General features: G+C 43.6%; 2 protein-coding genes across 3 annotated transcripts; one reads left to right on the forward strand and one right to left on the reverse strand.

The window, feature by feature from the left end:
* Window positions 1-5,834: 5,834 nt before the first annotated feature.
* On the reverse strand, window positions 5,835-10,328 carry LOC110538801 (calcium-responsive transcription factor). The gene is made up of 5 exons (XM_021625778.3): window positions 9,138-10,328; window positions 8,774-8,940; window positions 8,380-8,490; window positions 8,060-8,212; window positions 5,835-7,959 (listed from the first exon to the last, which is right to left on the reverse strand). The coding sequence occupies exons 1-5, from the start codon at window positions 9,253-9,255 to the stop codon at window positions 7,360-7,362; spliced, it is 1,149 nt and encodes a 382-aa protein (XP_021481453.3). The 5' UTR covers window positions 9,256-10,328; the 3' UTR covers window positions 5,835-7,359.
* Window positions 10,329-10,693: 365 nt separating this feature from the next.
* LOC110538798 (calcium-responsive transcription factor) lies at window positions 10,694-27,571 on the forward strand. Of its 2 annotated transcripts, XM_090197746.1 has the most exons (6): window positions 10,716-10,963; window positions 18,687-18,853; window positions 20,684-20,794; window positions 21,025-21,177; window positions 21,278-21,838; window positions 25,157-27,571. In XM_090197746.1, the coding sequence occupies exons 1-6, from the start codon at window positions 10,846-10,848 to the stop codon at window positions 25,217-25,219; spliced, it is 1,173 nt and encodes a 390-aa protein (XP_090053872.1). In that variant the 5' UTR covers window positions 10,716-10,845; the 3' UTR covers window positions 25,220-27,571. The 2 variants fall into 2 exon arrangements, with proteins under 2 accessions (XP_021481448.3, XP_090053872.1); XM_021625773.3 differs by lacking the exon at window positions 25,157-27,571 and having other exon boundaries at window positions 10,694-10,963; window positions 21,278-22,480.
* The last annotated feature ends 143 nt before the right edge of the window (window positions 27,572-27,714 follow it).

Here is a 27,714-nt window from a genome sequence, read left to right on the forward strand (position 1 = left end):
CTCACTGTCAGCAAAAACATTTTATTGGGATATGTTTAGGCATGCAGTCTCCTCACTGTCAGCAAAAACATTTTATTGGGATATGTTTAGGCGTGCAGTCTCCTCACTGTCCCCTAACAGTTTCTGCAATATGTTTAGGCATGCAGTCTCCTCACTGTCCCCTAACAGTTTCTGCAATATGTTTAGGCATGCAGTCTCCTCACTGTCCCCTAACAGTTTCTGCAATATGTTTAGGCATGCAGTCTCCTCACTGTCCCCTAACAGTTTCTGCAATATGTTTAGGTGTGCAGTCTCCTCACTGTCCCCTAACAGTTTCTGCAATATGTTTAGGAATGCAGTCTCCTCACTGTCCCCTAACAGTTTCTGCAATATGTTTAGGAATGCAGTCTCCTCGCTGTCCCCTAACAGTTTCAACAATATGTTTAGGTGTGCAGTCTCCTCACTGTCCCCTAACAGTTTCTGCAATATGTTTAGGAATGCAGTCTCCTCACTGTCCCCTAACAGTTTCTGCAATATGTTTAGGAATGCAGTCTCCTCACTGTCAGCAAAAACATTTTATTGGGATATGTTTAGGCATGCAGTCTCCTCACTGTCAGCAAAAACATTTTATTGGGATATGTTTAGGCATGCAGTCTCCTCACTGTCAGCAAAAACATTTTATTGGGATATGTTTAGGCATGCAGTCTCCTCACTGTCCCCTAACAGTTTCAACAATATGTTTAGGAATGCAGTCTCCTCACTGTCCCCTAACAGTTTCTGCAATATGTTTAGGAATGCAGTCTCCTCACTGTCCCCTAACAGTTTCTGCAATATGTTTAGGAATGCAGTCTCCTCACTGTCAGCAAAAACATTTTATTGGGATATGTTTAGGCATGCAGTCTCCTCACTGTCCCCTAACAGTTTCTGCAATATGTTTAGGCATGCAGTCTCCTCACTGTCAGCAAAAACATTTTATTGGGATATGTTTAGGCATGCAGTCTCCTCACTGTCAGCAAAAACATTTTATTGGGATATGTTTAGGTGTGCAGTCTCCTCACTGTCCCCTAACAGTTTCTGCAATATGTTTAGGAATGCAGTCTCCTCACTGTCCCCAAACAGTTTCAACAATATGTTTAGGCATGCAGTCTACTCACTGTCCCCTAACAGTTTCTGCAATATGTTTAGGAATGCAGTCTCCTCACTGTCAGCAAAAACATTTTATTGGGATATGTTTAGGTGTGCAGTCTCCTCACTGTCCCCTAACAGTTTCTGCAATATGTTTAGGCATGCAGTCTCCTCACTGTCCCCTAACAGTTTCAACAATATGTTTAGGAATGCAGTCTCCTCACTGTCCCCTAACAGTTTCTGCAATATGTTTAGGCATGCAGTCTCCTCACTGTCCCCTAACAGTTTCTGCAATAGGTTTAGGCATGCAGTCTCCTCACTGTCCCCTAACAGTTTCTGCAATAGGTTTAGGAATGCAGTCTCCTCACTGTCCCCTAACAGTTTCAACAATATGTTTAGGAATGCAGTCTCCTCACTGTCCCCTAACAGTTTCTGCAATAGGTTTAGGCATGCAGTCTCCTCACTGTCCCCTAACAGTTTCTGCAATAGGTTTAGGCATGCAGTCTCCTCACTGTCCCCTAACAGTTTCTGCAATATGTTTAGGCATGCAGTCTCCTCACTGTCCCCTAACAGTTTCAACAATATGTTTAGGCATGCAGTCTCCTCACTGTCCCCTAACAGTTTCAACAATATGTTTAGGAATGCAGTCTCCTCACTGTCCCCTAACAGTTTCTGCAATATGTTTAGGAATGCAGTCTCCTCACTGTCCCCTAACAGTTTCTGCAATATGTTTAGGAATGCAGTCTCCTCACTGTCCCCTAACAGTTTCAACAATATGTTTAGGCATGCAGTCTCCTCACTGTCCCCTAACAGTTTCTGCAATATGTTTAGGAATGCAGTCTCCTCACTGTCCCCTAACAGTTTCAACAATATGTTTAGGCATGCAGTCTCCTCACTGTCCCCTAACAGTTTCTGCAATATGTTTAGGAATGCAGTCTCCTCACTGTCCCCTAACAGTTTCAACAATATGTTTAGGCATGCAGTCTCCTCACTGTCCCCTAACAGTTTCTGCAATATGTTTAGGAATGCAGTCTCCTCACTGTCCCCTAACAGTTTCAACAATATGTTTAGGCATGCAGTCTCCTCACTGTCCCCTAACAGTTTCTGCAATATGTTTAGGAATGCAGTCTCCTCACTGTCCCCTAACAGTTTCAACAATATGTTTAGGCATGCAGTCTCCTCACTGTCCCCTAACAGTTTCAACAATATGTTTAGGCATGCAGTCTCCTCACTGTCCCCTAACAGTTTCAACAATATGTTTAGGCATGCAGTCTCCTCACGGTCCCCTAACAGTTTCTGCAATATGTTTAGGCATGCAGTCTCCTCGTATGTCATTGACAACACATGGATAGGCAAAGATCATTGCATAACCACAACCTCTATTTTCTGGCCCACATCCTCTGAGATAGTGACTGGAATATTATGGGCTGCTTTTAAAAATGGACAGGCTAGACTAGGCCCACATCCTCTGAGATAGTGACTGAAATATTCTGGGCTGCTTTTAAAAATGGACAGGCTAGGCCCATACCAAAATGGACAGGCTAGACTAGGCCCACATCCTCTGAGATAGTGACTGAAATATTCTGGGCTGCTTTTAAAAATGGACAGGCTAGGCCCATAACAAAATGGACAGGCTAGGCTCATATCAAAATGGACAGGCTAGGCCCATAACAAAATGGACAGGCTAGACTAGGCCCATAACAAAATGGACAGGCTAGACTAGGCCCATAACAAAATGGACAGGCTAGACTAGGCCTATAACAAAATGGACAGGCTAGACTAGGCCCATAACAAAATGGACAGGCTAGACCCATAACAACATGGACAGGCTAGACTAGGCTCATAACAATATGGACAGGCTCATAACAAAATGGACAGGCTCATAACAAAACAGGTAGGTGTGCTAGAAGAGTAGGACATAGGAATGTATTCCAGTGATCACATTCAGAGGACTAAAAAAAAAATGTAACTTTATTACCTAAAGATCTAGAATCAGATTATTTAATCCCAATCAGTAAAGTCGTCAATAAATAGCCTGATGAAAAATTATTTAACGGTACCAGTGAAACGGTCGTCACTAGTTAACACACCGCAAGGCCCATCTACCCGACCAATCAGATGGAGTGTGATGACACGCATGCCAATGTAGTGGCATTATCCCGTGTTCACGTGCTAGTCGGAACTAGGAAAGTCTGACACTTACCACTTGCCATGTTCAACGCAGCACGCGTATTTATTTATTTATTCTTTATCTTTAATTCCATTTCATTTAACCTTTATTATTTAACCAGGTAAGTCAGTTAAGAAACAATTTCTTATTTTCAATGACGGCCTTGGAACAGTGGGTTAACTGCCTTGTTCAGGGGCAGAACGACAGATTTGGACTAGTAACCTTTCGGTTACTAGTCCAACGCTCTAACCACTAGGCTACCTGCCGCTTCAACTACATCACTTAGCAAGTCACCATTTCAGAGTTGACTAGTTCCGACTAGCACAGGAACAAGGCAATACTGATGGTACGTTTACATAGCAGGTTAAGATAACCTCATTCTCCCAACCTGCCACGTTGATTAAGAAACGTGTTGGTTACATACAAAACGTCTTGCACAACTAACTTAATTGGGTTGTAATCACTTTCCTCATTTATTTCGGAATCCACCACTTTAAACATCATTTGCATGATGATGCGCGAGTGGAGAATTTCATACAAGCACATTTTTCATCCCAATTCCCTCTCGTCGTTTACATATGATCTTTATCAAAAAAAAGTGACAAGAGAGCGAGAACGAAGGAGTTGAGCAAAATCCAATTGAGAGAAAGGCCATACGTTTCTGTTACCTCGTTGATTTGGTTATTTATTAGCTATAATAAAACCAACGGTGGCCTGTTCTAAATGCAAAAGTGGTAATCGGATTTTATTCCAGCCTGGTCTCAAAGACTAGACGTAACATAGTACGTGGAAGTCCAGGACACTCAAATGAGTATGATCCAGTGCAATCAGAAAGTATCCAGAACCCTTGACTTTACAGCCTTATTCTAAAGTTGATAACTCCCCCCAACCCCATAATGACAGAACAAAAACAGGTTTAGAAATGTTGGCTAAATGTATTAATAAAAAAAACTGAAATATCACATTTACATAAGTATTCAAACCCTTTACTCAGTACTTTGTTGAAGCACCTTTGGCAGCGATCACAGTCTTCTTGGTTATGATGCTACAATCTTGGCACACCTGTATTTGGGCAGTTTCTCCCATTCATCTCTGCAGATACGCTCAAGCTCTGTCAGGTTGGATGGGGAGCATCGCTGCACAGCTATTTTCAGGTCTCTCCAGAGAGGTTCGATCTAATTCAAGTCCAGGTTCTGGCTGGGCCACTCAAGAACATTCAGACTCAAGGACATTCTCAGTCCCTGTCATTGAAAAACATCCCCACAGCATGATGCTGCCACCACTATGCTTCACAGTAGGGATGGTGCCATGTTTCCTTCAGACGTGATGCTTGGCATTCAGGCTTAAGAGTTCAATCTTGGTTATCCGACCAGAGAATTTGTTTCCAATCTTTTAGTCCTTTAGATGCCTTTTGGCAAACTCCAAGCGGGCTGACGTGTGCCTTTTACTGAGGAGTGGCTTCCATCAGGCCACTCTACCATAAAGGCCTGATTGGTGGAGTGCTGCAGAAATGGTTGTCATTCCGGAAGGTTCTCTCATCTCCAAAGAGGAACTCTAGAGCTCTGTCAGAGTGACCATCAGGTTCTTGATCACCTCCCTGATCAAGGCCGTTCTCCCCCGATTGCTCAGTTTGGCCGGTCGGCCAGCTCTAGGAAGAGTCTTGATGGTTCCAAACTTCTCCATTTAAGAATGATGGAGGCCACTGTTCTTGGGGACCTTCAATGCTTCAGACATGTTTTGGTACCCTTCCTCAGACCCGTGCCTCGACACAATCCTGTCTCGGTGCTCTACGGACAATTCCTTCGACCTCATAGCTTGGTTTTTGCTCTGACATGCACAGTCAACTGTGGGACCTTATATAGACCAGGTATGCATCTTTCCAAATCATGTCCAATCAATTGAATTTAACACAGGTGCACTCCAATCAAGTTGTAGAAACGTCTCAAAGATGATCAATGGAAACAGGATGCACCTGAGATCAATTTCAAAGCTCATCACAAAGGGTCTGAAAACCTATGCAAATAAGGTATGTTTTAGATTTAATTTTTTCAATAAATTAACAAAAATGTATAAAAACCTGTTTTTGCTTTGTCATTAGGGGGGATGGTGTGTAGATTGATAAAAATGAAATGTTCATCAATTTTAGAATAAGGCTGTAACGTAACAAAATGTGGAAAAAGGGAAGGGGTCTGAATGCACCGTATGTTACCTTTGGTATAGCTACTGAAGTCAGGGGGCTGGGTAGGTGTATAACACACAGCCAAAGGTTGCGAGTTTGAATCTCATCACGGACAACTTTAGCATTTTAGCTACTTTGCAACTACTTAGCATGTTAGCTAACCCTTCCCCTAGCCTGGCTAACATTACCCACCTAGCTTGAATTCGTAACATAGCATATTTTCTGCAAATTCGTAAAATAGAATATTAATTGTACTTCGTAACATATCATACGGAATGGGTGATGGACAGCCCCTGATTAATATATACCATACGAAACATATACTAAAATGGAGCATCTCGGATTTACGTACAGAATAATACCAAATGCTCAGAGACCAGGTTGCTTATTCAAGGAAAGGGAATATTTAGTTGTAAAACAATGCACTCAACCACTCAATCAGATTGCAAGCTAATCATGTTGGCCCTTACTCAAGAGTTAGTTGTTTTAACCCAAAATAGGTTTACGCCAATATCTACATGCCATTATAAAAACAAAATTGATACATCTTGATTTAAAATTTTTGTTTTCAAAAATCCACAAGTAAAACGTACACATCTTCAAATAAACGGTCATTAATGCATATTTAGAAATGGTCTGATTCAAGATTAAACGTCAACACTTTTAAAGTCAACCCAGTTACTTTATTTGGGCACTTCAAAACAAATTTTATTTGTCACATGCGCCGAATATAACGGGTGTAGACTTAACCGTGAAATTCTGGCTTACAGCCCTTGACAACGATTCAACGTAAAAAAATAAAATAAAAATGGGGATTGTAAACAAGAGGAATAGAATACACAATAATAACGCTATATACAGGGTTTACCAGTACCAGATCAATGTGCAGCTATATACAGGAAGTACCAGTACCAGATCAATGTGCAGCTATATACAGGAAGTACCAGATCAATGTGCAGCTATATACAGGAAGTACCAGATCAAGGAGATAAATGTGCAACTATATACAGGGATACCAGTACCAGATCAATGTGCAGCTATATACAGGGATTACCAGTACCAGATCAATGTGCAGCTATATACAGGGATTACCAGTACCAGATCAATGTGCAGCTATATACAGGGATTACCAGTACCAGATCAATGGGCAGCTATATACAGGGATTACCAGTACCAGATCAATGTGCAGCTATATACAGGGATTACCAGTACCAGATCAATGTGCAGCTATATACAGGAAGTACCAGATCAAGGAAATAAATGTGCAACCATATACAGGAAGTACCAGATCAAGGAGATAAATGTGCAACCATATACAGGAAGTACCAGATCAAGGAGATAAATGTGCAACCATATACAGGAAGTACCAGATCAGGGTAAAGTGACTAGGCATCAGGACAGACCATAATAAAGTACAGAGTAGCTGCAGATGAGTGGAACAGTGTGTTTATATGCCTCCTAAATGACTTAGTATAGTCATGTATTTGTTTTACATCTTGAGATGAGAAAACATGTTTTTATGAAGTTGTGTTAACAGAATATTAACATTAGTTGAAATAAAAGTTACACTACCCAAAATATACTAAATTGGTGGCAGAACCCACACAGTTATCAGCCCTAGGCTAAATACCAACAACGTATCCACTCAGCCCTACTAACCTAGGCTCAATGCCAAAAAGGTATCCACGCAGCCCTACTACCTTAGGCTCAATGCCAACAAGATATCCATGCAGCCCTACTAACCTAGGCTCAATGCCAACAAGGTATCCACTCAGCCCTACTAACCTAGGCTCAATGCCAAAAAGGTATCCACGCAGCCCTACTACCTTAGGCTCAATGCCAACAAGGTATCCACTCAGCCCTACTAACCTAGGCTCAATGCCAACAAGGTCTCCACTCAGCCCTACTAACCTAGGCTCAATGCCAACAAGGTATCCACACTCACTATGTCCTCTGTATGCTGTTCTAACCCATCTATGAAAGGGTGTGATGCACTCTTGGTTGGAATGAGGTCCATGTCCATCTCAGCTTTTCTCTTCCTTGGAGAAAAGGTCAGTGGAAGGTCTTTATCCTGTGGAACATGGGCCTTCATATCCAGCAGCACGCTTCTGAGCTGTGAAGACAGGTCAGTCACGTACTGTTCCTCTTGGAGATGATAAGTGAGTTCTGTGATCTCTTTAAGATATCCTGCACATTGCCTCCGTAAGCGCAACAGCTTCCTAGAGGACCTATTATTTCCTCTTCCAGATGGACCTTCGTATGGACGGTCAATGTTGGAGTCTCCGGTGGCCCGCTTGGTCTTAAACATGACATTTCTTATGTCACTGTCAGTGGGGTAATAGCGCCTGCGAGTAGGTGGAGGGGGCTGCTCTCCATGGAAAAGCTCTTCCACCACAAAGGTGTTCAGATGACACTTCATTTCAGTCATCTTTCTCACACCAGACAGAGTCAGCTGCTCAATCTTCTCTCTCAGCCTGGCATCTACAGCTTCCCTAACATGAGCTGCCTGTTGGAGAAAGAACACATGGGTTTATCATAAAGGGGTCAGTGGGTAAGGGGGTAACTTAACCAACACTCTATTATAAGGGTTCTATAGTTATATTTACCTCGCCATCAACTGCATGTGAGCTGTGCTCAGAGAGGGAGGGGAACCTGACGCAGTAGACAACCTCTGCCTTCACGGAGCTGGGTGTTTCACTTAGTGCTGCCTTCAGAGTTTGGGAGGCCTCCTTTTTAGAGCGCACTGTACTTTCCTCAATCTAGACATGAAAAAGTGATATTTGTTACATATGTACTGGTACTATGTACGGTGTTAGGCTGATTCACAGGTTGTGTTTACATATCCAGCTCAATTCTGATACATTTTTTTTATTTTTTAGACAGACCAACAGAAGGCCTAGACCTTGATATAAGTTTTCATGTTTACCTTAAAATCAGGAAAGCGGATAACTTGGGCGATGTTTATTATAGCCTTGCAGTCCACCTTTTTGGTATTTTGTACCAGTTTCCGTCTCTTTACAAAGGCATGGTCTTCAAGCTACGGAAGATATAATAATAATATAATAATAATAATGACTTTTATAGCACTTTTCTAGACACCCAAAGCTCTTTACAGTGTACAGGGAAACTCACCACCCTAACCCCACCTACATACTCTTGCAATAAGTGCCATGGCCTCTTTAGTGACTACAGCGTTAGGACAACCCTTTAAAGTCCCATCTTATTGAGGAACATTCCACGGTTAGTCCTTCAACATTATTCTAATTAAATGTTATATAAAGTGTGTGGTGTAAAGGACAGTGATCCGTCTATGAACTTACTTCCTTCTTGTCTCTTTCAGCAGCATATCTCTCTTTGGCTTTTGTCTGTCTGTCTTTGCCCTGGTGGCATTCATACGTCTTTGTGCCAACAACTTGAAACGGAACACCGTTGAACGGGATACTTTTACTCTCCCAGCTGAGTTTTTTCCGTGCCAAAGGCTGTGCATCTGTTAAAAAGGTCAACAATATGATATATTACTATTAGAATGATAGGCTTGTAGGGAAACTAACAAAGTTGCTCTCTGGTCGAGCGCTTGGAATGGAATCTGTTATGCTAGCGAGCTAACTTAGCTAGCATCATTTTAGATGAGAGTAGCAAAAGTTAGCTACTAGTTATAAAATAAAAAAAGACAAGACAACGTACCCTTTTGTCCAAAACTTTTGTCCTTTCCCAATACTACGAATTTCAGTGACGTTGCCAATTCTTGTTCCCGAATGTATTTAGTTATTTCGTCCTCAAACTTGAACTCGAGATATGCCATTTCGAAAATGCGGCGTTAGCGAATACGTTCTTCTTCTTTGAGATTGGGTTGGCGGATCGCATTCAACCTTTAGCTGCATACACTGCCACCTACTGTTCTTCTCCGATGAGGTCTACCGCTACCATTAGACTGGAGTTGAACTCCCTTATACTTTGCTATAAATATAAATATATATATATATACAAAAAAAATACAACAAATACTCTACAATTTCACACTACACTCACAAAATAATAGTACATCATAATAAATACCATGCTCCATTATTGGGGTGGCACGGTAGCCTAGTGGTTAGAGCATTGAGCCAGTAACTGAAAGGTTTCTAGGTCAAATCTCTGGGCTGACAAGGTCCAAATCTGTCATTCTGTCCCTGAACAAGCAGTTAACCCCACTGTCATTGAAAATAAGAATTTGTTCTTAACTGACTTGCCTAGTTAAATAAAGGTAAAAATAAAATAAAAATCACGAACACCGGGAATCTTCCCCTTCAGTTGGTCAGCTTTTACCGCTACCCCAGTAATCACTCCTTTCAATGGCACCCTTTTCTTGAGAGCAAAACAATTCACACCTCTTGTCCCCATTCGTTTAACGTGGAGCGCCTGCTCCCTCTGACCAGCAGAAACACGTACAATTACCGCAAGACCACTTCTGGTTACCCTCACCGATTCCACAGCACCCAACTCCGTTTTCACCCACCCTGAAACCACAAATGGATCAGCCAAAAGGCAGGCGTCCACTTTTTCCAAAAACTTTACTCCTGCTGTCACAGGCTCATCTTTATCCTGACTCTCGGTGCACGCCTCGGGCGCCGATAACTTCACCACACCGACCACCTCCTTTTTTCCCCCCACCATTTTTAACTGACTCAAGTTCACCCTCTTCCTCCATCTCTCTCAGACCTCCTCTGCCACTCTTTTTCCCTCCACTCCTCCTCCATTTCCAAGTATAAGTCTCCTTATGATAATACTGCACTTCTCCTGACATACATCTTGTTCTTGCCTTGTCAAGGGACACCATTTAACCAGGCTGTCACAATCTCCGTACAATCAGCACAAACCACTTGGCGCCACCTACTGTTCTGGAGTGTGAGGCCAAAAGTTGTTATTGTTGTTCTTCTAACAATTGTTCTAGGGGCATGCTGCCACCTACTGTATTGGCTGTGTATCAGCCTATTATGTAGTTTGAATCAATTACACTTCAATTACAGTTTGAATCAATTACAATTACACGTCTACACTGTATTTCTGATCAATTTGATGTTATTTTAATGGACAAAAAAAAGTGTTTTTCTTTCAAAAACAAGGACATTTCTCTCTTATATATATATATATATATATATATATATATATATATATATAAATAATACGCCACACAACTGCCTCAGCAATACTGTAATGCAAACACAGCGTTAAATCGGAAATTAATGTACTTCTGGTGTTCCAAAACGGGGGAGGGGAAAACTGTTGGTGTGATCGAGGCGTCGTCGTGGTCCGCAAGCGTTCCCGGAAGTATCGCGATGTTGCGTCTCTAGGTTTAGAAACTGCTAGCACACTGCTTAATATCTATGGTGGAAAACGCCGCATTTTCGAAATGGCATACCTCGAGTTCAAGTTTGAGGACGAAATAACTAAATACATTCGGGAACAAGAATTGGAAACGTCACTGAAATTCATAACATTGAGAAAGGACAAAAGTTTTGGGCAAAAGGGTAAGTTATCTTTAAAAACACAACGTTACATAGCTAACATTAGGTAGCTAGTAGCTTACTTTTGCTACTCATCTAAAATGACCTAAAGCTGATGATACACTAGCCCAATAAATTAGACATTTTCATTAATTACTGTTGAAATAACTAAGTTACTTACGTGACGGCTAATGATACACTGGCCATTTCTGGGGGGGGCAATATTGCTATGCAATGTTGCTGGCAACGGAGTGGGGTTTGCCCGTCTGTCAGTCTTTCCATGTTCGGTGTCATCAGCTGAAGCACGGACGATGAACCAGGGATTCTTCCCAGCCGAACAGTTTGGAAAATCCTTGCATATATTATGACATTTAGGCTTTCTCGTTTGTTTTGGAAATTGTTTCCAAAACGAAGTTAGTTAATCTGTGCTGTTTACAGTATGAGCATAGTGGGCAAAGCCAAGCACAAACTCAATTCGACCTTGCACTCCTAAACGCAATTTTTTTTAAAACTTCTGCAAAGCTTGAAGTCTATAAAACTTAGCGCACTGTGCTCGTAACATATTGTACTTTTGGGACATTAAAAATGTATTGAGATCGGATGTTTCATCGACGACAAAATTAGCAGAATGTCGGCCCAGTTTCCGCTACTTCCATCCGCTCCCAATACCCGCGACTGGATTTCCTCTCACAACCATTCTAAAGGGACGCTTCAGCTTTATAGCCCCGAAGACTGTCTGGTTTACCCTTTCGGTCTGTTGTTCGGGCACACAACATTTCTTTCTAGAGGCAAGCCGAAGTCTAAGCCACTTCGTCGGTGATTGTACAATAAAGGCTGCCTTCCAAACACACTCTCCCCTCAGCCCTCAAATTAAGTGGACACTTCGGATGACTTATCATGACGTCTGACGAGTTTACACTTGCAGGGCGAGGGAGGGAGGAAGGAATTAATTTTAAATGGACCATCCTTGCCCGGAAATTCGTCACTCGTACATCCCGCTGCAATTGTGTTTTCAGCCACTGGTAGCTTGTGGGCGTTTTATATGTGCTACAGTCAATTCTGATCATGTCAAATCGAACTATTTGTCACATGCGCCGAATACAACAGTGTAGACCTTACCGTGAAATGCTTACTGACAAGCCCTTAACCAACAGTGTAGACCTTACCGTGAAATGCTTACTGACAAGCCCTTAACCAACAGTGTAGACCTTAACGTGAAATGCTTACTGACAAGCCCTTAACCAACAGTGTAGACCTCACAGTGAAATGCTTTACTGACAAGCCCTTAACCAACAGTGTAGACCTTACAGTGAAATGCTGACTGACAAGCCCTTAACCAACAGTGTAGACCTTACAGTGAAATGCTTACTGACAAGCCCTTAACCAACAGTGTAGACCTTACAGTGAAATGCTTTACTGACAAGCCCTTAACCAACAGTGTAGACCTCACAGTGAAATGCTTTACTGACAAGCCTTTAACCAACAGTGTAGACCTCACAGTGAAATGCTGACTGACAAGCCCTTTAACCAACAGTGTAGACCTCACAGTGAAATGCTGACTGACAAGCCTTTAACCAACAGTGTAGACCTCACAGTGAAATGCTGACTGACAAGCCTTTAACCAACAGTGTAGACCTCACAGTGAAATGCTGACTGACAAGCCCTTAACCAACAGTGTAGACCTCACAGTGAAATGCTTTACTGACAAGCCCTTAACCAACAGTGTAGACCTCACAGTGAAATGCTGACTGACAAGCCCTTAACCAACAGTGTAGACCTTACAGTGAAATGCTGACTGACAAGCCCTTAACCAACAGTGTAGACTTTACAGTGAAATGCTTTACTGACAAGCCCTTAACCAACAGTGTAGACCTCACAGTGAAATGCTTTACTGACAAGCCCTTAACCAACAGTGTAGACCTCACAGTGAAATGCTTTACTGACAAGCCCTTAACCAACAGTGCAGTTCAAGAAGAGTTAAGAAAATATTTGCCAAATAAACAAAAGTCAAAATTAACACAATAACATAACAATAATGAGGCTATATACAGGGGGTACCAGTACAGAGTCAGTGTGTGGGGGTAGAGGCTAGAGGTCATTTGTACATGTAGGTAGGGTTGAAGTGACTATGCATAGATAATAAACAGCGAGTAGCAGCAGTGTACAAAACAAATGGAGGGGGTGTCAATGTAATACTCTGGTGGCCATTTGATTAATTGTTCAGCAGTCTTTTATGGCTTGTGTTTTCCTCTGACACCGCCTATTATAGAGGCCCTGGATTGCAGGAAGCTTGGCCCCAGTGATGTACTGGGCCGTACGCACTACCCCCTGTTGCGCCTTATGGTCAGATGCCGAGCAGTTGCCATACCAGGCGGTGATGCAACCGGTCAGGATGATCTCGATGGTGCTGCTGTAGAACTTTTTGAGGATCTGGGGACCCATGAAAAATCGTTTCAGTCTCCTGAAGGGGAAAAGGTTTTGTCGTGCCCTCTTCACGACTGTCTTGGTGTGTTTGGCCTAGAGGTCGACCGATTATGATTTTTCAACGCCGATACCGATTGGAGGACCAAAAAAAGCCGATACCGATTAATCAGACGATTTTAAAAATAATTGTATTTATTTATTTGTAATAATGACAATTACAACAATACTGAATGAACACTTATTTTAACTTAATATAATACATCAATAAAAATCTATTTAGTCTCAAATAAATAATGAAACATGTTCAATTTGGTTTAAATAATGTAAAAACAAAGTGTTGGAGAAGTAAAAGTGCAATATGTGTCATGTAAAAAAGCTAATGTTTAAGTTCCTTGCTCAGAACATGAGAACATATGAAAGTTGGTGGTTCCTTTTAACATGAGACTTCAATATTCCAAGGTGAGAGGTTTTAGGTTGTACTCAATATAGTATTTATAGGACTATTTCTCTCTATACCATTTGTATTTCATATACCTTTGACTATTGGATGTTCTTATAGGCACTATAGTATTTCCAGTGTAAAAGTATAGCTTCCGTCCCTCTCCTCGCCCCTACCTGGGCTCGAACCAGGAACACATCGACAACAGCCACACTTGAAGCAGTGTTACCCATCCCTCCACAAAAGCCGCGGCCCTTGCAGAGCAAGGGGAATAACTACTCCAAGTCTCAGAGCGAGTGACGTTTGAAACGCTATTAGCGACCACCCAGCTAACTAGCTAGCCATTTCACATGGGTTACACCAGCCATTAGGCTGATAGGCTTGAAGTCATAAACAGCGCTGTGCTTGCGAAGAACTGCTGGCAAAATGCACAAAAGTGCTGTTTGAATGAATGCTTACGAGCTTGCTGCTGCCTACCATCGCTCAGACTGCCTTTGGTCATTAATATGGTCTAATCCGGAAACTATCATTTCGAAAACAAAACGTTTATTATTTCAGTGAAATACGGAACCGTTCGGTATTTTATCTAACGGGTGGCATCCCTAAGTCTAAATATTGCTGTTACATTGTACAACCTTCAATGTTATGTCATAATTACGTAAAATTCTGGCAAATTAGTTCGCAATGAGCCAGGCGGCCCAAACTGTTGCATATACCTTGACTCTGCGTGCAATGAACGCAAGAGAAATGACACAATTTCACCTGGTTAATATTGCCTGCTAACCTGGATTTCTTTTAGCTAAATATGCAGGTTTAAAAATATATACTTGTGTATTGATTTTAAGAAAGGCATTGGTGTTTATGGTTAGGTACAGTCGTCCAACGATTGTGCTTTTTTCCGCAAATGCGCTTTTGTTAAATCATCCCCCAGCGTTGCATCGATTATATGCAACGCAGGACACGCTAGATAAACTAGTAATATCATCAACCATGTGTAGTTATAACTAGTGATTATGATTGATTGATTATTTTTTTATAAGATAAGTTTAATGCTAGCTAGCAACTTACCTTGGCTTCTTCTGCATTCGCATAACTCCTCGTGAAGTGCACTCCTCGTGAACTGCATTCACTCCTCGTGAAGTGCAATGAGAGGCAGGTGGTTAGTGTTGGACTAGTTAACTGTAAGTTTGCAAGATTGTATCCCCCGAGCTGACAAGGTGAAAATCTGTCATTCTGCCCCTGAACAAGGCAGTTAACCCACCGTTCCCAGGCCGTCATTGAAAATAAGAATGTGTTCTTAATTAACTGACTTGCCTAGTTAAATAAAGGTATAAAAAAAAAACGGCAAAGTCGGTGCCCAAAAATACAGATTTCCGATTGTTATGAAAACCTGAAATCGGCCCTAATTAATCGGCCACTCCGATTAATTGGTCAACCTCTAGTTTGGCCCATGATAGATCATTGGTGATGTGGACACCAAGGAACCTGATACTCTCGACCCGCTCCATTACAGCCCCGTTGATGTTAATGGGGGCTTGTTCGGCTAACCTTTTCCTGTATTCCATGATCAGCTCCTTTGTCTTGCTCACATTGAGGGGGCGGTTGTTGTTCTGGCACCACAATGCCAGTTCTCTGACCTCCCTATATGTTTTCTCATCGTTGTCGGTGATCAGGCCTACCACTGTTGTGTCGTCAGCAAACTTAATGATGGTGTTGGAGTTGTGTTTGGCCATGCAGTCGTGGGTGAACAGGGAGTACAGGAGAGGCCCTAGTGTTGAGGATCAGCGTGGCAGACATGGTTGCCTACCTTTACCACCTGGGGGCAGCCCGTCAGGAAGTCCAGGATCCAGTTGCAGAGGGAGGTGTTGTCCCAGGGTCCTTAGCTTAGTGATGAGCTTCGTGAGCACTATGGTGTTGAACGCTGAGCTGTAGTCAATGAACTGCATTCTCACATAGGTGTTCCTTTTGTCCAGGTGGGAAAGGGCAGTGTGGAGTGCGGTTGAGATGGCATCATCTGTGGATTTGTTGGAGCGGTATACAAATTGGAGTGGGTCAAGGGTATCCGAGAGGATGCTGTTGATATGATAATCAGACTTTCAAAGCAGGTCATGGCTACCGACGTGAGTGCTATGGGGCCGTAATCATTTAGACAGGTCATCTTCGCATCCTTGGGCACAGGGACTATGGTGGTCTGCTTGAAACATGTAGGTATTACAGACTGTCAGGGAGAGGTTGAAAATGTCAGTGAACACACTTGCCAGTTGGTTTGCGCATGCTTTGAGTACACGTCCTGGTAATCCATCTGGCCCCGCGGCTTTGTGAATGTTGACCTGTTTAAAGGTCTTGCTCACATCGGCTATCGAGAGTGTTATCACACAGTCATCCAGAACAACTGGTGCTCTCGTGCATGCTTCAGTGTTGCTTGCCTCGAAATTACATAAAAGGCATTTAGCTCGTCTGGTAGGCTCGCGTCACTGGGCAGCTCGTGTCTGGGTTTCCCTTTGTAGTCCATAATAGTTTTCAAGCCCTGCAACATCCTACGAGCGTCAGAGCCGGCGTAGTAGGATTCAATCTTAATCCTGTATTGTCAATTTGCTTGTTTGATGGTTCGTCTGAGAGCATAGCGGGATTTCTTATAGGCGTCCGGATTAGTGTCCCGCTCCTTGAAAGCGGCAGCTCTAGCCTTTAGCTCGATGTGGATGTTGCCTGTAATCCATGGCTTCTGGTTGGGTTATGTACGTACGGTTACTGTGGGGGCGACATCGTAGATGCACTTATTGATGAAGCTGATGACTGAGGTGCTATACTCCTCAATGCCATTGGATGAATCCCAGAACGTATTCCAGTCTGTGCTAGCAAAACAGTCCTGTAGCGTAGCATCCGCGTCATCTGATCACTTCCTTATTGAGCGAGTCACTGGTACTTCCTGCTTTAGTTTTTGCTTGTAAGCAGGAATCAGGAGAATTTAATTATAGTCAGATTTGCCAAATGGAGGGCTGGGGAGAGCTTTGTATGCATCTCTGTGTGTGAAGTAAAGGTGGTCTAGTGTTTTTTTTCCCTCTGGTTGCACATGTGACATGCTGCTAAAAATTTGGTCAAACTGATTTAAGTTTGCCTGCATTAAAGCCCCCGGCCACAAGGAGCACCACTCCAGGGTGAGCATTTTCTTGTTTGCTTATGGCCTTATAGAGTTGGTTGAGTGCGGTCTTAGTGCCAGCATTGGTCTGTGGTGGTAAATAGACGGCTACGAATAATCTAGATAGATAGTGTGGTCTACAGCTTATCATAAGGTGCTCTACTTCAGGCGAGCAATACCTCAAGACCTCTTTAATATTAGACATCGCACACCAGGTGTTATTGACAAAAAGACACCCCCCCCCACCCCTCGTCTTAGCTTCTCTGTTCTGCCGGCGCATTGAAAATCCCTCCGGCTCTATATTATCCGTGTCGTCGTTCAGCCACGACTTGGTGAAACATTACAGTTCTTAATGTCCGGTTGGTAGGATAATTGTAGGTCATCGATTTTATTTTCCAATATGCATGTTAGCAAGTAGAATTGATGGCAGTGGGGAGTTTACTCGCTGGCCTATGGATTCTCAAAAGGCAGCCCAATCCGCTTCCTCTTTTCCTCTGTCTTTTCTTCACCAAATAACGGGGATTTGGGCCTGTTCCCGGGAGAGCAGTATATCTTTCTCGTTGGACTCGTTAAAGGAGAAATCTTCTTCCAGTTCGTGGTGAGTAATCCCAGTTCTGATGTCCAGAAGTTATTTTCGGTCACAAGAGACGGTAGCAGCAACATTATGTACAAAATAAGTACAACAAAAAAAAGTTACAAACAACTCAAAAAAATGAACAAAATAGCACTATTTTGCACAGTATTCTACAAGAGCACAGACCCAAGGGACAACGGACACATCGGTCTCTACATTGCAGATGAGCTGAAGGCAGTCATCAATGACCTTGGACCACAGAAGGTACCGGTGACAGACAATCCTGCGAACTTGAAGGCGGCTTGGTCTAAAGTGGAAGAGTCCTTCCCTCACATCTGAATAGAAGAAGTCCCCTCAGCAATGTTCCAACATCTAGTGGAAAGCCTTCCCGGAAGAGTGGAGGCTGTTATAGCAGCAATGTTCCAACATCTAGTGGAAAGCCTTCCCAGAAGAGTGGAGGCTGTTATAGCAGCAATGTTCCAACATCTAGTGGAAAGCCTTCCCGGAAGAGTGGAGGCTGTTATAGCAGCAATGTTCCAACATCTAGTGGAAAGTCTTCCCAGAAGAGTGGAGGCTGTTATAGCAGGAAAAGTTGGGACCAAGTCCATATTAATACCCATTATTTTTGGAATGAGATGTTCGACAAGCAGGTGTCCACATTTTTTTTTTTTATCATGTAGTGTATCAGGTCCTTTGACCTTAAAGAGTAATGGTAGACTCACCTACAGAGTAATGGTAGACTCACCTACAGAGTAATGGTAGACTCACCTACAGAGTAATGGTAGACTCACCTACAGAGTAATGGTAGACTCACCTACAGAGTAATGGTAGACTCACCTACAGAGTAATGGTAGACTCACCTACAGAGTAATGGTAGACTCACCTACAGAGTAATGGTAGACTCACCTACAGAGTAATGGTAGACTCACCTACAGAGTAATGGTAGACTCACCTACACTCCGTAAGAGTACATTGGTTGCAGCAACCAATGCTGCCATGGCAACGACGCTCAACTTCATTGCCTCAAAATTGCTATTGCATCATCAGCATAAAGGGATCCATTTTGAAGAACAGATGAGTTATTTGACAGAGAGCAACTTTGTTAGTTCCCCCCCCCCCCCCACAAGCCTATCATTCTAATAGTAATATATCATATTGTTGACCTTTTTAACAGATGCACAGCCTTTGGCACGGAAAAAACTCAGCTGGGAGAGTAAAAGTATCCCGTTCAACGGTGTTCCGTTTCAAGTTGTTGGCACAAAGACGTATGAATGCCACCAGGGCAAAGACAGACAGACAAAAGCCAAAGAGAGATATGCTGCTGAAAGAGACAAGAAGGAAGTAAGTTCATAGACGGATCACTGTCCTTTACACCACACACTTTTTATATGACATTTAATTAGAATAATGTGGAAGTACTAACAGTGGAATGTTCCTCAATAAGATGGGACTTTAACGGGTTGTCCTAACGCTGTGGTCACTAAAGAGGCCATGGCACTTATTGCAAGAGTATGTAGGTGGGGTTAGGGTGGTGAGTTTCCCTGTACACTGTAAAGAGCTTTGGGTGTCTAGAAAAGTGCTAGTCGAAAGTTTGGACACACCTACTCATTCCAGGGTTTTTCTTTATTTTTACTATTTTATACATTGTAGAATTATAGTGAAGACATAAACTATGAAATAACACGCATGGAATCATATAGTAACCAAAAAAGTGTTAAATCAAAATATATGTTATATTTGAGATACTTCAAAGTTGCCACCCTTTGCCTTGATGACAGCTTTGCACACTCTTGGCATTCTCTCAACCAGCTTCATGAGGTAGTCACCTGGAATGCATTTCAATTAACAGGTGTGCCTTGTTAAAAGTTAATTTGTGGAATTTCTTTCCTTCTTTATGCGTTTGAGCCAATCAGTTGTGTTGTGACAAGGTAGGGGTGGTATACAGAAGATAGCCTTATTTGGTAAAAGACCAAGTCCGTATTATGGCAAGAACAGCTCAAATAAGCAAAGAGAAACGACAGTCCATCTTTACTTTAAGACATGAAGGTCAGTCAATTCAGAAAATTTCAAGAACTTTGAGTTCAGTTGCAAAAACCATCAAGCGCTATGATGAAACTGTCTCTTGAGGACCACCACAGGAAAGGAAGACCCAGAGTTCCCTCTGCTGCAGACAATAAGGTCATTAGAGTTTCCAGCCTCAGAAATTGCAGCCCAAATGATTGCATAACAAACTTCAAGTAACAGACACATCTCAACATCAACTGCTCAGAGGAGACTGCGTGAATCAGGCCTTTATGGTCGAATTGCTGCAAAGAAACCACTACTCAAGGACATCAATAAGAAGAAGAGACTTGCTTGGGCCAATAAACACGAGCAATGGATGTTAGACCGGTGGAAATCTGTCCTTTCGTCTGAGTCTAAATTGGAGATTTTTGGTTCCAACCGCTGTGTCGTTGTGAGACGCAGAGTAGATGAACGGATGATCTCCGCTTGTGTGGTTCCCACCGTGAAGCATGGAGGAGGAGGTGTGGGGGTGCTTTGCTGGTGACACTGTCAGTGATTTTATTTAGAATTCAAGGCACATTTAACCAGCATGACTACCACAGCATTCTGCAGCGATACGCCATCCCATCTGGTTTGCGCTTAGTGAGACTCATTTGTTTTTCAACAGGACAATGACCCAACACACCTCTAGGCTGTGTAAGGGCTATTTGACCAAGAAGGAGAGTGCTGCAGCAGATTACCTGGCCTCCACAATCACCCGACCTCAACCCAATTGAGATAGTTTGCGATGAGTTGGACCGCAGAGTGAAAGAAAAGCAGCCAACAAGTGCTCAGCATATGTGGGAACTCAACTGTTGGAAAAGCATTCCAGGTGAAGCTGGTTGAGAGAATGCCAAGCGTGTACAAAAACTGTCAAGGCAAAGGGTGGCTACTTTAAAGAATAAAAAATATATTTGGAATTGTTTAACACTTTTTTTTGGTGACTACGTGATTCCATATGTGTTATATCATAGGTTTGATGTCGTCACTATTATTCTACAATGTAGAAAATAGTACAAATTGAATGAGTAGCTGTGTCCAAACTTTTAACTGGTAAGTAAATTAATTTTATTATTATTATTAAATGTTTTGCTATAAAAATAAAATGTATTATTATATCTTCCGTAGCTTGAAGACCATACCTTTCTACAGAAACGGAAACTGGTACAAAATACCAAAAAGGTGGACTGCAAGGCTATAATAAACATCGCCCACATTATTCGCTTTCCTGATTTTAAGGTAAATATGAAAAAGTTTTAAGGTCTACGCCTACAGTTGGTCAAAGTCTAAGGCCGTATTTACACAGCCAGCCCATTTCCAATTATGGGCAAAAGAGCTGATCTGATTGGTCAAAAGATCAATTAGTGGGGGGGGGGGAAAGATCATAATTGGACTGTCTGTGTGAATCAGCCTAACACCGTACATAGTACCAGTACATATGTAACAAATACCACTTTTTTAATGTCTAGATTGAGGAAAGTACAGTGTGCTCTAAAAAGGAGGCCTCCCAAACTCTGAAGGCAGCACTAAGTGAAACACCCAGCTCTGTGAAGGCAGAGGTTGTCTACTGCGTCAGGTTCCCCTCCCTCTCTGAGCACAGCTCACATGCAGTCGATGGCGAGGTAAATATAACTATAGAACCCTTATAATAGAGTGTTGGTTAAGTTACCCCCTTACCCACTGACCCCTTTATAATAAACCCATGTGTTCTTTCTCCAACAGGCAGCTCATGTTAGGGAAGCTGTAGATGCCAGGCTGAGAGAGAAGATTGAGCAGCTGACTCTGTCTGGTGTGAGAAAGATGACTGAAATGAAGTGTCATCTGAACACCTTTGTGGTGGAAGAGCTTTTCCATGGAGAGCAGCCCCCTCCACCTACTCGCAGGCGCTATTACCCCACTGACAGTGACATAAGAAATGTCATGTTTAAGACCAAGCGGGCCACCGGAGACTCCAACATTGACCGTCCATACGAAGGTCCATCTGGAAGAGGAAAGAATAGGTCCTCTAGGAAGCTGTTGCGCTTACGGAGGCAATGTGCAGGGTATCTTAAAGAGATCACAGAACTCACTTATCATCTCCAAGAGGAACAGTACGTGACTGACCTGTCTTCACAGCTCAGAAGCGTGCTGCTGGATATGAAGGCCCATGTTCCACAGGATAAAGACCTTCCACTGACCTTTTCTCCAAGGAAGAGAAAAGCTGAGATGGACATGGACCTCATTCCGACCAAGAGTGCATCACACCCTTTCATAGACGGGTTAGAACAGCATACAGAGGACATAGTGAGTGTGGATACCTTGTTGGCATTGAGCCTAGGGCTGAGGACCGAGTGTGTGGGTCCTTCCACAAATTGAGTATATTTTGGGTAGTGTAACTTTTATTTCAACTAATATTAGCATTCTGTCAACACAACTTGATAAGGGGGGGGGTCAAGAGGGAAGAGCATTCTTAGTTTTGAATGTTATTCTGGAGGCAGCGCTGCGGAGTGCTCACTAGCTGGCACATTCATAAAATCAGATTTTAAACCTAATTGTTAACCACACTGCTAACCCTCATTTCTAACCTTAAATTTGCTTTTTGATCTTAATTTGTGTTTGTATGATTTCTGACGACATTGGTTCGGAAAGTTTTCAGACACCTTCCCCCTTTTATCCACATTTTGTTACGTTACAACCTAATTCTAAAATGGATTAATTTGTTATTTTCCTCATTAATCTACACACAATACCCCATGACGACATCATCACAATACCCCATGACGACATCACAATACCCCATGACGACATCACAATACCCCATGACGACATCACAAAACCCCATGACGACATCACAAAACCCCATGACGACATCACAAAACCCCATGACGACATCACAATAATGTTAGCAATTATTTTAATTTTGTTAATAAAAATGAAATATTACATCTACATAAGTGTTCAGACCCTTTACTCAGTACTTTGTTGAAGCACCTTTGGCAGCGATTACAGCAGACTTCTTGGGTATGACATTACAAGCTTGGCACACCTGTATTTTGGCAGTTTCTCCCATTCTGCTCTGCAGATCCTGTCAAGCTCTGTCAGGTTGGATGGGGAGCGTCGCTGCACAGCTATTTTCAGGTCTCTCCAGAGATGTTCGATCGGATTCAAGTCCGGGCTCTGGCTGGACCACTCAAGGACATTCAGAGACTTGTCCCGAAGCCACTCCTATGTTGTCTTGGCTGTGTGCTTCGGGTCGTTCTCCTGTTGGAAGGTGAACCTTCGCTCCAGTCTGAGGTCCTGAGCGCTCTAGAGCATGTTTTCATCAAGGATCAAATCAAATTTATTTATATAGCCCTTCGTACATCAGCTGATATCTCAAAGTGCTGTAAAGAAACCCAGCCTAAAACCCCAAACAGCAAGCAATGCAGGTGTTGAAGCACGTTGGCTAGGAAAAACTCTCTAGAAAGGATCTCTCTCTACTTCGCTCAGTTCATCTTTCCCTTGATCCTGACTAGTCTCCTAGTCCCTGCCGCTGAAAAACATCCCCACAGCATGATGCTACCACCACCATGCTTCACTGTAGGGATGGTGCCACCACCATGCTTCACTGTAGGAATGGTGCCACCACCATGCTTCGCTGTAGGAATGGTGCCACCACCATGCTTCACTGTAGGAATGGTGCCACCACCATGCTTCACTGTAGGGATGGTGCCACCACCATGCTTCACTGTAGGGATGGTGCCACCACCATGCTTCACTGTAGGGATGGTGCCACCACCATGCTTCACTGTAGGGATGGTGCCACCACCATGCTTCACTGTAGGGATGGTGCCACCACCATGCTTCACTGTAGGGATGGTGCCACCACCATGCTTCACTGTAGGGATGGTGCCACCACAATGCTTCACTGTAGGGACGGTGCCACCACCATGCTTCACCGTAGGGATGGTGCCAGGTTTCATCCAGGTGTGGTGCTTGGCATTCAGGCCAAAGAGTTCAATCTTGGTTTCATCAGACCAGAGCATCTTGTTTCTCATGGTCTGAGAGTTCTTTAGGTGCACTTTGGCAAACTCCAAGCGGGCTATCATGAGCGTGTTATTGAGGAATGGCTTCCATCTGGCCACTACCATAAAGTCCTGATTGGTGGAGTGCTGCAGACATGGTTGTCCTTCTGAAAGGTTCTCCCATCTCCACAGAGAAACTCTGGAGCTCTGTCAGAGTGACCATCAGGTTCTTGATCACCTCCCTGACCAAGGCCCTTCTCTCCCGATTGCTGAGTTTGGCCGGGCGGCCAGCTCTAGGAAGAGTCTTGGTGGTTCCAAACTTCTCCCATTTTTAAGAATAATGGAGGCCACTGTGTTCTTGGGGACTTTCAATGCTGCAGACATTTTTTGGTACCCTTCCCCAGATCTGTGACCCTTCCCTCGACAAAATCCTGTCTCGGAGCTCTACAGACAATTCCTTCGACCTCATGGCTTGGTTTTTGCTCTGACATGCACTGTCAGCTGTGGGACCTTTTTATATAGACAGGTGTGTGCCTTTCCAAATCATGTCCAATCAACTGAATTTACCACAGCTGGACTCCCAATAAAGTTGTAGAACCATCTCAAGGATGATCAATGGAAACAGGATGCACCTGAGCTCAATTTTGAGTCTCATAGCAAAGGGTTAGAATATTTATTTTTTGCAAAAATTTCTAAAAACCTGTTTTCGCTTTGTCATTTTGTGTTATTGTGTGTAGATTGAAGAGGAACAATTATTTTGTCAATTTTAGAGTAAGGCTGTAATGTAACAAAAAATGGAAGGGGTCTGAATACTTTCTGAATTCACTGTAGCCAATTCGGACTTTGCAGCTGATCTATCGAAGGGGAAACGGCTCTGTTTTGCCTCCAGGACAAGAATCATGACAAGCGTCAACCTGCTATCTGAGGTTGTGAGGGCCTGACTGAGACTGAAAAGTGAGCTGGTTAGGACGAAAACAAGGCAGCGAGGGTGGTGTTCTGTGTTTCAGTTCAGAGGGATTTGACAGTCTAGGGAACAGTCTAGGGAACAGTCTAGGGAACAGTCTAGGGAACAGTCTAGGGCCAAAGGGAATCATCCAGAACTGTTGTACATGTGGGCACGTCCATCACACGTCGACCAAGGTGCCTCTGTCCTGGTTGCATCCCCAGCAGTCAGGAGAGTCCAGTAGAACCTGTGGATGGTTGTCAACGGAGATAGCCCTGACCGCAGCTCTCTTGCAACGGTCTTCGTGTCTTATTGGACCTCAGTATGTTTTGCCATTCCTCATCTGTGAAGGATATGTCCATATGGGTCCCGAGTGGCACAGCGGTCTAAGGCACTGCATCTCAGTGCTTGAGGCGTCACTACAGACACCCTGGTTCGATTCCAGGCTGTATCACAACTGGCTGTGATTGGGAGTCCCATAGGGCGGCGCACAGTTAACCCAGTGTCGTCCGGGTTTGGCCGGGGGTATTCCCTGGTAGGCCGTCATTGTAAATAAGAATTTGTTCTTAACTGACTTGCCTAGTTAAATAACGTATTTTCCCATGCAATCTGATTGGAGACTTAAGGTTGAGTAGAGTATATTATAATATGAGACCTTGTCTCTTTTCCCCATAGTGTTCAATAATCTTCATAGGGATATCTGATGAAATGGGTGGTCCAGACCCCAGGGATATCTGATGAAACGGGTGGTCCAGACCCCAGGGATATCTGATGAAACGGGTGGTCCAGACCCCAGGGATATCTGATGAAACGGGTGGTCCAGACCCCAGGGATATCTGATGAAACGGGTGGTCCAGACCCCAGGGATATCTGATGAAACGGGTGGTCCAGACCCCAGGGATATCTGATGAAACGGGTGGTCCAGACCCCAGGGATATCTGATGAAACGGGTGGTCCAGACCCCAGGGATATCAGATGAAATGGGTGGTCCAGGCCCCAGGGATATCTGATGAAATGGGTGGTCCAGGCTCCAGGGATATCAGATGAAATGGGTGGTCCAGGCCCCAGGGATATCTGATGAAATGGGTGGTCCAGGCTCCAGGGATATCTGATGAAATGGATGGTCCAGACCCCTGGGATATCTGATGAAATGGGTGGTCCAGGCTCCAGGGATATCTGATGAAATGGATGGTCCAGACCCCTGGGATATCTGATGAAATGGGTGGTCCAGGCTCCAGGGATATCATATGAAATGGGTGGTCCAGACCCCAGGGCATAGCGTGTGCCTTAGCTGTAGGTGTTTCCAGAAGTACAGTGTCTCTGTGTGGACCGTAACAGGATTGAAGTTTTATCTTAAATCAGCAAAAAAATCTGCCAACTTCAAAAAGTTATGTGAAATAGTATCACTTGTAGATTTTGAAAGTAAAAATCTAAAATCAAGATGTCAATTGTTTGTATACATGCAATGTAAAAAACAATGTAGATATTGGAGTAATCCTATGAGTTAGGGCCAACATCCGAAACCTATTTCTCCTCAGGAGACTGAAAAGATTTGGCATGGGTTCTCAGATCCTCAAAAGGTTTTACAGCTGCACCATCGAGAGCATCCTGATGGGTTGCATCACTGCCTTGTATGGCGACTGCTCAGCCTCCGACTGCTAGGCACTACAGTTGGTAGTGCGTACGGCCAAGCTTCGTGCCATCCAGGACCTCAATACCAGGCGGTGTCAGAGGAAGGCCATAAAAATTGTCAAAGACTCCAGCCACCCAAGTCATAGACTTTTCTCTGTTCTCTCTGCTACAGCACCGGCAACCGGTACCGTTTGTCCAAGAGGCTTCAAAACAGCTTCTACCCTCAAGCCACAAGACTCCTGAATAGCTAATCAAATGGCTACCCAGACTATTTGTACCCCCCCCGCTGCTGCTACTCTCTGTTATCATTTATGCATAGCCACTTCAATATCCCTATCTGCATGTACATAATTACCTCAATTACCTCTCTCCCGTGGCCCCTGCACATTGACACATTGACTCATTGACACATTGACTCTGTACCGGTTCCCCCTGTATAGAGCCTCCACATTGACTCTGAACTGGTACCCCCTGTATATAGCCTCCACATTGACTCTGAACTGGTACCCCCTGTATATAGCCTCCACATTGACTCTGAACCGGTACCCCCTGTATATAGCCTCCACACTGACTCGGTACCGGTACACCCTGTATATAGCCTCCACATTGACTCTGTACCAGTACCCCCTGTATATAGCCTCCACATTGACTCTGTACCGGTACACCCTGTATATAGCCTCCACATTGACTCTGAACCGGTACCCCCTGTATAGAGCCTCCACATTGATTCTGAACCGGTACCCCCTGTATATAGCCTCCACATTGATTCTGAACCGGTACCCCCTGTATATAACCTCCACATTGACTGAACCGGTACCCCCTGTATATAGCCTCCACATTGACTCTGTACCGGTACCCCCTGTATAGAGCCTCCACATTGATTCTGAACCGGTACCCCCTGTATAGAGCCTCCACATTGATTCTGAACCGGTACCCCCTGTATATAGCCTCCACATTGACTCTGTACCGGTACCCCCTGTATATAGCCTCCACATTGACTCTGTACCGGTACCCCCTGTATATAGCCTCCACATTGACTCTGTACCGGTACCCCCTGTATATAGCCTCCACATTGACTCTGTACCAGTGCCCCCTGTATATAGCCTCCACATTGACTCTGTACCAGTGCCCCCTGTATATAGCCTCCACATTGACTCTGAACCGGTACCCCCTGTATATAGCCTCCACATTGACTCTGAACTGGTACCCCCTGTATATAGCCTCCACATTGACTCTGTACCGGTACCCCCTGTATTTCGCCCCGCTATTGTTATTTACTGCTGCTCTTTAATTATTTGTTTTTCTTAAAACTGCATTGTTGGTTATTAAGGGGCTTGTAAGTAAGCATTTCACTGTGAGGTCTACACCTGTTTCATCCAGCTCGTGTGACTAATAAAGTTATATTTGATTTGAACAGCAGCTTACACATGTGACTAATAAAGTTATATTTGATTTGAACATCAGCTTGCAAGCTGTTTGAATTTGAAATCCTTCTGACAGAACAGTGTGTAGCACAGGAGGGTCTTGAAGCTGAGTTTTTAAGGTTTTACAAAAGGAGTTCCCCTGGGCTCAATGTTAGGTCCGATCCTTTTTACACTGTA

Source organism: Oncorhynchus mykiss, chromosome 13, assembly GCF_057628025.1.
Source record: "Oncorhynchus mykiss isolate SJ-2025 chromosome 13, ASM5762802v1, whole genome shotgun sequence".
NCBI lineage: Eukaryota > Metazoa > Chordata > Actinopteri > Salmoniformes > Salmonidae > Oncorhynchus > Oncorhynchus mykiss.